The sequence below is a fragment of the Rhinolophus sinicus genome, linkage group LG02 (assembly GCF_036562045.2).
Source record: "Rhinolophus sinicus isolate RSC01 linkage group LG02, ASM3656204v1, whole genome shotgun sequence".
NCBI classification, from domain to species: Eukaryota; Metazoa; Chordata; class Mammalia; order Chiroptera; family Rhinolophidae; genus Rhinolophus; species Rhinolophus sinicus.
This window is the reverse complement of record NC_133752.1, coordinates 130,464,070-130,473,676: the sequence shown is the minus strand read 5'-3', so window position 1 is coordinate 130,473,676 and position 9,607 is coordinate 130,464,070. Positions and strand designations below refer to the sequence as shown.

The window sequence follows — 9,607 nt, the reverse complement described above, 5'->3', positions numbered from 1 at the left end:
GGGACTAAAGAGGAAATTGCCTTTAAGCTCATCACTAAGAACCATTTCTCATCCTCTGGGGCACTACAGAAAATTCAACTCAAAATCATTAGCATTCAGAAAGGTAATTATTTCTCCAAAAGATCTGAGTGGATTTCTATATGCTATATTCAAAATGCTCAGGTAATGTTTTTAAAAATCAATTTCCAGCCTCAAAAATGGTCTTCTTCCCAGAATGGTCATGGCCTTGATAACAGATAAGCCCTTTAGAACCTTTCTCCCATAGAAACACATACATCCGTGCCAAGTGAACAAGGCCTTTAAAAGGTCCACAGATTGGTCATCTCAATACTTTATTTGAAATGGAATGCATTTTCTTTTAAATATGAAAAATAAATCATATCTCTCCAAAACCGTGTAAGAGACGTATTTACACAAATTAGGATCACACTAAGTTCACAAATGTGATGGTAAAGCATTTGGTACATGGTGATACTTGTTTTTCAGAAGCTGACATCTGCATATTCTGAAACTTTAAGCGGAAAGCTGACAGTGGAATGTAATCGTTGTTTTGTCTTTCTTCTCAAAATAAATACAGTGATCCAGAAGGACCATCTATTATTAAAACCTATTTCCTCACCACCCAGTTGATCACCAACAGGCCAGCTTCAGAGCAGGTAGGAGTAGATCTTTCCAGCTTTTATGCAGATGCTTCTAATGACCCAAAGTCCTTTTGCTTCCTTCATGGGACAATAATGCCTCTCTGAGAAAAACCTGATGGATCTTATACTCCATTTGGCAGACGTCCTACAAAAAGTCACAGCTCACTTTGTCGTCCAATATTACGTAGCTCTAGATTGGCTGTTCAACACTGCAGATCAAAAACTCACCTTTCAACTGTGTCCAAACTTTAGGAAGTAGTTCTTAAAAACCCATCTAACACAATTTCACAATTAATACATCTTAGGTTGCTTCAGGCAAATAGTGTATTTCTCTTGAAAGAGTCACTGGTGGATTCAGTATCAAGCTCTACAATTTCCAAATTTAAATTTTAATCTGCTGAGGGCATTTTACTGGTAAAGCAAAAACAAATTGTTTGACACTTATCAAAAAAAGAGAGAGAATGAATGCTCCCAGGCCCATTCTCATCCTGCAAAGCTCTGTGTTCTGCGGGACTGCTCCAATTTCAGTCAAGCCTTAGACCACTCTTCAGAGCCTGCCATTGAACATGACACTGTAAACACATGGAGCCAAGCTACAACCCTGGGGACAGAAAACAAGTGATGTGTTTGAATTCCCACACTGGCAACAAACTCGTTTAATGTCAGAATTAAATTGAGGAGTCTTTAAGAGAAACAGTGTTTGGTATATGAGAACAGAGTTAAAACAGGCCTTTCAATTTAAGCCGGACTTCCTAACAGTGTTTATATGTGAGCGGAACTCTGTTAAGCAACGACTTGGGTTTTCTGTCTGTGGGTGTTGTTTTTTTTTAACCTCCATTGGAAAAAATATGTTAAGTGAAATTATAAAGTGGGTTCGATTTCTACACGATAAGAGAATCCCAGATTTCTCTCTGAGGGAAATGTTCATTTTGAAAGGGCCCTTTATAGCCACTTATTCTCTGACCTCAGTACTCCCTGTAGGGCATAGGCAAATCTATGTGATTTCCGCTGAGAAAGGATCCCTAAGGAGCTTCGTCATGTGGTGCAGCCTGATCCAGTATTAGTTGTTCTCAAGGAATGACATGAGAGTGAGTAAAGGAAGTACTTTGTGAGGCAAGAGAAACTACCTCCTGGGTGCTGGGGAGTTACACATTTTTTCCTTCTTTCTTTCATTTGTCCCAACAAATAGTTATTGAGCTCACTGTGTATGAGGCTTGGTGCCAACCCAAGTTCAAGGACAAAAGTTCAGTTTCCAGATGGGACATTCCTTTTAGTTTTCCAGCATTTTACATTTTATGTTTATTTAAGGGGTGGGTTTTCTATTAGACCTGCCCTTTCCTTTTTCCTTTTCTTGAGTTAAAAGTAGTTTTACCTTTTACCATGAAGCTGATTTGTCAGGCCTCATAATACCTTAGGTGGTTTGCATCATTTTCTTATGGGTAGAATAGAGCACTGACACATTAAATGACTTGCATCTGTATTTTGTTTTCTTGAGCTTTGTTAAGCAGATTTGTTTTTTTGTTCTGGAAAAATGATTAAACCATAATGAGTTCAAAGTGTCAAACAACAGAAACCACCTTACTCCTTTCCTTTCTCATTTCTGAGGTTTCAGTTAAATGCTAAGAGGCATTCAGACTAGAGAGCCACTAAACGGGTCAACTCAGCATAAATATCACAGCAGACCAGGGACTAAGTGCTGTGAGGACCCATGATTCTGGTGGCCTCATTAAGAATCATGGCCATTGTGGGAAAAAAATATTCCAGCAGCCAGCTTATTTTTTTCGATGACACTACCTAGCCTGTATGTAAACTAATGACATACAAGTGCCTTTTAAAAACCTTCATGAATCTTAATTTTAAAAGTGCTTAGTATGGATTTTACTTTTTTTATAGCACAGGACTTTGAAGGAAGAAAATCATTCTATGTGGAACAAACACTGTGGTTTAATAAGGGTTATATGATCTACATGTATTAAAACTACAGTACAATGAGGCATTCTATCTCAAAAGTCCAGCAGTGGTTCCAAAGAAGCCAAACCAAACTTGACTTAAGGACTCTTTAGATCTGGCTCTCTGAGCTGCCCATAATATATATGTTTATAAATGTCTGAGTTTTTAAATCTTTGCAGCATATTTTTCACAGCCACAACGTAAACAGCCATTGGAAGTGGGAGTCTACTTAAGTTCTGCTTGCCACTTGCTCAAGTTTCAGTTTTCCCCTGTAACTTTTTGGATTAGAGGTATGAGCTCAAAATTTCATCATTTATATATTGCACTAAAAAGTAATTTGACCATGAAACTCCTTTCAAGATGGAGGGAGAATAAAGACATCTCTGGCATAAAATTCTGTTTTCATTTTTGGACTACATAACTTAGCACAGGCCTGACCTGACCATTTCAAATTGGATGCTGGAAAAATACTGATCAAGACTTTGTGAAAAAGATAATGGAAAACAGAGACCTGTTAGTAAAGCCATGCAGATAGGAAGTGATTTTCAGCCCCAAGAGGATTTGGTATCATCTATGGCTCGTTTTAAACTGAAGTAGCATCTGCCCTTGTGGATTTTGACCATTCTTTTGATTTAACACAGAAGAGGGTTTGTTCTACCTTTAAAAGCACATCCTCCCCCACCCCAACCCCTCCTGAACAAGTGGCTGTTAAAACAAGACTGGGGTTGTTTTCTTACTGAAAATCCAGTGTTTATCCAGTCCTTCCCTTTTCAAGTTCTGAGTTTAGTTAACCTAACAACAAAACACATAACCCTCTAATTTTTCACAGAGCAATAAAAAGCAAAACAGTTGGTTTCTCTGATCAACATTATTTTCAGTGTGAAAACAAAGGTATGACTCCTAGTCCTTTGAAATATTTATAAACTGTGTTTTTGAACTCCAAGATTCTAGAGTATGCTTCTAGAGTAAAGTAAGAAACCGTGGTTCAAATAATGTATGCAAAGCCCTTGGAGAAGGGGTATCTCTAGTGTGGACAGAGCACAAACGCTGTCTCAAGCGAGTTGAATGATTCCCTTTCCCCCCTCACTATGTTTTTGGAAATGAAACACCTACTGCTTTCATACTCAGAAAGCATAGAAATCTCCCTATTAAAGCCTTCACACACAGATCATACAAGCAAGGCTTTTCTTCTCCTCCAGTAGATGCAGCCCTACTACACATTCATGATAAAACCATCCTGCCATCAGTTGGGTTATGTTGTAAATATTTTGAATTAGGTATCATTACTACCAATTTCCTTGTAGAACAACAATGAGGTTTTCATAATTACACAATTATGAACATTTAGCTTCTTTAAACTTCTATTCTACACAAAATATATGCCCAAGGGGGGGGAGAAAAGAAGTTATATCACAGAGTTTAATTTCAACCACCTGGTATAACAATGAAAGTGTCAGACACTCTGAAAATGCCCTAGAAATAATGAATGACTTCTTAATGCTTTCCCCTCCACTGCCCTTTTCTTTTTCAAGATTAGAACTTACTAGAGAATAGGTTTTTGAAAATAAAGTTTCCTTTTTGGAAAACGGCCTACATTCAGAAATGTCTAAGAACAAGTATTTAAAAAAAACAACTAATAAATAATCATAAATCAAAATACATTAAAATAAAATTACAGTACATCATCGCTCCTAGAAGGTCCCCGCTCTAGAAGTTCCTTTCAAAGGTTCATAAATAAAGCTTCTGGACTCAAAATCGTTTCCTGCATTGTGATGCGTATGCAGAAAACTAAGAAGAATTCCAAGTTATCAGTCGGGTGCCGTCCCAGATACTTGGTCTCGTGCGGGGCGGGGAGAATGTTTTGTTTTCCATCCAAGTGAAGACAATAGAAAGATGCTCGTCCCACTTCCTTAAGTCCTCAAAACCTGGAAAGAAATGACACGGAATGAAGTAGGTGGCTCAGAGTCCTCAAATACCCAGTTCTCTTCGGGCCAGTCGGCGGACAAAGCGCGCTCGGAAAGACACCACCATCGCTCCCTGGAGTGCCCAGACACGGTCCAGTGGCGCTTGTGACACGGAGAGAGTAGCGGCGTCGCTGGGGAGCGCAGGAGGGAACGCGTGCAGGGTAGCGTGGGCGGGGAGGCCACGGGCGAGGCCTCTTTGCCTGGCCAGAGTCCCCTTGACCCTACCCTCTCGGCCCGGCCTCTCCTGGCTCCAGCTTGTTTCCCTTCTTTCTACCTCCCCAGAAACTTGGAATAACTAATCATTTTTCCACCCAAGAGCCAAACCCGTGAACTCCTTTCTCCTCCTCCTAACAGCCGCGACACCCACTCCTCGGAACTGCCCTTCGTAGCGGGACTTGCCGGGACCTTACCTTGTCGGGCCCGTGTGCTGCCCCCTTCAGGCAGAGTTGGACGTGCTGCGGAGAAGCCGGTGGCCGTGCGGCTGCGAGAGCGGCTGTTGGTGCGGGTGCGGTAGTTGATGCGGGTGCGGGTGCGGGTGCGGGTGCGGGTGCGGATACGGATGGAGCTGCTGGGGCTGCGGCTGGAGCTGAGTCTGAGGCTTGGGTTGGGGCTGCGGCTGAGATTGCGACTGGAGCTGGGGCTGGGGCTGGGGTTGAGGTTGAGGTTGGGGCTGAAGCTGCGGCTGCGGGGGCTGCTGCTGAACCAGGTGCTGCTGCTTCTGCCGCGTGGACTTGACCGCCAGGATCGCCTGACGATTCTTGTACTGCACCATCTGCAGCGTGATCTCGGCGTTCCAGCCCTGGTCCTGTGGGCATCGAAAGTCGATCTCCTTGCCCTCGGTCATCACCACAGTGAAGTACATATACTTGCCCTTGCGCTCTACGCAGTCCACGGTCTTCATGTTGGAAAAGTGCAATTCCTTGAGCTTGACCGGCGGCTCGAGGCTGGCCACGGCGGGGCCTCCGGGTTGGGACGGTTCGGCCGGCCCCTGTCCCGGCTGTGGCTGCTGCTGCTGCTGCTGCTGGTGTTGCAGCTGCTTGGGTGGGATGAGCAGCAGCCCCTCCTCAGTGAGGATGCAGCACTTTTTCTTCCAGAGCTGCAGCAACCCGTCGCTTCGCTTCTCCAACACACCCTCCTTCAGCGCCTTGCAGCCGCTGCTCTCCAACATCCTATCGGCATAGGGGGGGCCGCCGCTCGGCTCGGCCTCTCCACTTCCAGCCGCCCGGGCCCGGGGCAGCAGCAGCAGCCGCGCGCCGTCCTCGCCCCAGCGGCTCCCGCGGCCGCCCGCCCGGAGCGCGCAGAGGAGGCTAACACGAAGGAAACAGAGCGGCCGCGGCTCGGGGTCCGGGCAGAAGGGCAGCCGCGTCCTGGTGCGCCACAAGGTCCCGGAGCTGCGAGCTGCCGGGCCTCTGCCGTCCTCTTGCGAGCGCTCACTGAAGGGCACTGGCCGGGCCCCCTCGCGGCGCTTTTGAATGGGCCATCCCCCCACCCCCGAGTGACACCCAGCGGAAAAGGCGGCTCCTGGCGCCCGCACCGCGGGGGAAAGCCCAGCTCCGAAAGGCGCTCTGCCGCGGGCGCACGCCTCATTAACTTGGGGCCTTTCCAAAGCCGGTCGCGTCCACGCCCCCCGCGTCCCTTGCTCCGCCTCTCGCCGCCCACTCGCTTCCGCGCTCCTTCCCCGGGATGGCAGCAGGGACCCAAGCCCCGGAAACTCCTCTCCTTTGCCAGGGGCGACAGCCGAGGGCGCCCCAGCTGCCCGGCGACAAATGCCGACGCATAGAGGGCGCTGACAGGCCATCCCCACCGTCCCGCCTCTCCCCGACCTGCTGTCTGCTGAGGGTGTCTGCTGAGAGCCTCAGAAATGGAAGATGGGGCTGCGCGGTGGGTACAGCTACCAGACAGTGCCTGGAACGCCAAGCTGTCTCTCTGCCCTCGGGAACCAGCCCTGGGGATTTGCGCTGAGCTCCGGGATCCCGCAGAGACAGTGTCCTGGCCAGGGCGTGCAAGGAGGCTGGGGATGAGGCTCATGTGCCACGGAGTCCCCGGGAAGTGTGCCTACCCCGGACCCTATGTACACATCAAAGGCCGAGAGGACACAGTGTCTCACATTCGCTCACGGTCATTAACTAGGTCTCCTTGGCATCGAGAGGGTGATTGGTAAAGCAATAGCGCTACAGTCTGTCCCTTTTGGAAGGGGTAGAGGAAGGTGACCCACTTCAGATGGCATCTCGCCTTCCTTTTCTCTGCCGGCAGTGCAGGCGCTAGCCTACCTTCATCGGACACAAGCTCTCCAGCGTCCTTCTGGACTTATCCGTGCAGTCTGCCACATCTCAAAACAGTTTAACTACTAATCAGGGAACTGTCCCGTCCTGAGACCCCACACTTCAAGGCACAGCCCAGCCCTTCAAACAGCAGATTGGCATCTGCGGTTCCTTCGCTTTGCAACCATCTCACGGGCCAAATCTGTTTCGCAGTCTTATTTGTGAGCTGGGGAAGGTAACGCTGTACTCGCCCCTAGCTCTCTCCTGCTCCCACATTCAAACAATTTCTATAGAAATTCTGGGAGACAAAGGAGAATAAAGAGCACAAACGGAAACCAAACCTCTTTTTGGGGGAAATTCATCCATTACGTAAACACAGACCCCCAACTACGTATTTTCCCTAAGGATACAAAGAATCACATGAAGAAGAAAACCGGGGGTGGACAAGCCAGAGTTGGCCAAGGTAAGAGGAAAGGCTGCGGCTTGTGCCTCAGAAGGAAGAAGGGAGAGAGCTTAGCTTATCTGCTAGATTCATGTGGCTGGAACAAAGAACTCAATAGGGGAAAAGAAGTGAGTGATGAGCTTGAAGAGCAGAGCACGAGTCAAATCCTTTGTGCCATGCTAAGAAATTCAAAGTTAATCCCAAGGCAATTGAGAACAAAGGGTAATTTTTAAACACAGGAGAGTCCTGAATCTTAATCTAAGTAAGAATGTTTTAGCAAACGGGACAATTCCAGCGCAATCCTGAGTCCTACTGAATTGTACTTGGCAGGTTCTCAGAGCCTTCACATTGTTAATGGATTAGCAGTCTTTTAAGGGAAAAGGAAATTATTAAAATTACATAAAGATTTCTAGTAAGATTATGAAGAAAAAAAAAACACCAATTCTCTATACCAATAACAAACACTACACCTAACATCTCAGTTCTTTCCTTGCCTTTGAAGGACAAGTGAGCATTCCAGAGAATTTTTACGTGACCAGCTGTTCGTCTTAACAGAATGCCATTCTTCAGTTCATTTGGAAAGGATACTTTCTTTAGGTGTGTAATTCAGAGTCCCTGAGGGCAGGTGTAGTTGGGAAAGACATTTCATATAGAAAAATGAAACAATACAAACTTGACTGGGTAAAAAATAAGACATAATCTGGAAGCCCAAGCCATTTCCTTAGGAGAAACTCAATATATTTGGAGTTATCTAACCTGCAGTTTATCAAGATACAACAAATGCAGTCTATCTAAATTACTTCAGAATGTCTGAACAAAAAGCACGGTTTTCAAACGCACTTATTTTTATTATAACTAGAGACTTTAAAACTCAGAATTTCCTGGTGGGTATTTCACGACTTTGTGACCAGCCTAGAAGTAAGTACAATGTGCTCACTGACCACAGTGCACGGATTATTGGAAATCTCAGTAGTATACAAATCTTGTAGATTGGTGACAACTTTGATAATTTATTTCAACAGTCACCACCAACTCACAAAACCGGTCATATTGGCAATGAGATAAATTCACAAAAGATGAATTGTAGCAAAAAAAACTATTTCCAACACTATTAAGTTTAGCTGTAGATGTAGTGAAAATCTACGAACGTCGCTTAAAATTTACTAGTTAGAAAGCTAGCTAACAAAATCATTGCTTTGGTAAACAAATTTGAAATGGCCAATTCAAACTGCACATTATGGATGGCTGCATCAAGTTGTCTTGTGGCATCTGACAGTCGATCATTTGCTCCTCTGGGATACACTTCTTCCGTTGGCTTCAAGGACATTACTCTTAGTTTTCCTTCTACTTCCCTGGTTACTGTTTCAGTCTCCTCCACAGGTTCCTCCTCTTCCCCCCAATCTCTTATTCGAGAGCCCCAGAGCTGAGTTCTCGGTTCTCTTATTTATCTACATTCACTGCCTTATTGATCTCATCCAGTCTCACCATTTTCAGTAACATCTATGTGCCAAAGACTCCCAAGTTTATATCCAACTGCTTATTTCCAAAGAATAAAATAAAGACTACCAAAGTTTAAAAAAAAACAAAAACTAATACGCCAGGCAAGAGAATACATACTAGTGAAGACGTTCGCTGAGTAGTTCACTAAAGGGAAAAGTCTGAAGGGATTTTAGGTCATAGAAAGGAGGGCTCATAAAGCTTTGGCTAATTAAAAAAATTCTGGAAAACTGGATAGGATAGAGACCGTAGGTTTATATACGATGGGTTAAAACAAATTCCTCAGTGGAACTGGTTCAGTAAGAGTCTGGAGTCACTTCAAGTTCATGGTTTTTTAACAGCTTTAGCTGGTTAGGATGGCTCTAGTGAAAAACTGCCTTCAGTCTCGCTTGATATATTATTCCAGGCCAGTATTACTGTGAATTGAAAATTTTCCTTTTACGCTTCTCTACGGTACCATTTGGGTATCAAACAGAGAACTTAGATATATGTGCTCCCAAGCTTATCTCCTCACCGATTGATCTCTACCTGCACCCCCCTTCTCAGCTGATGGCACTTCCATCTGTACAGTTGTTCAGGCCAAAATCTTGGAGCAGCACTGCCCTACAACCAGCCAAGAGGCCCTCACCCAGAGACCTGAGCTTTAGAAAAATCAAAATGACATGTCTATCTGGAGCTCATACCTATTCTAGACTATACTCCAGGTACTCAGGATTCCAAACACCCTGCCTATATGGCCTTGACATTTGCACGGTCTGCATTCTATCACCAGTGCGTGCGTTGGTATGTAGGGGGAGAGGATTTTGAAGACACAGGCTAGAAGGCCCACACAATATGCAGGAGGCCCCCTGC

At 45.3% G+C, this 9,607-nt stretch overlaps 1 protein-coding gene across 1 annotated transcript; it reads right to left on the bottom strand.

Moving 5' to 3' along the window:
- Nucleotides 1-315: 315 nt before the first annotated feature.
- Nucleotides 316-7,661, bottom strand: PHLDA1 (pleckstrin homology like domain family A member 1). Its single transcript, XM_019755059.2, is given in 3 exon segments — nucleotides 316-4,516; nucleotides 4,966-6,037; nucleotides 6,040-7,661. Coding segments are annotated over 2 exon segments (1,590 nt in total). The 5' UTR covers nucleotides 6,584-7,661; the 3' UTR covers nucleotides 316-4,516; nucleotides 4,966-4,991.
- Nucleotides 7,662-9,607: the final 1,946 nt, after the last annotated feature.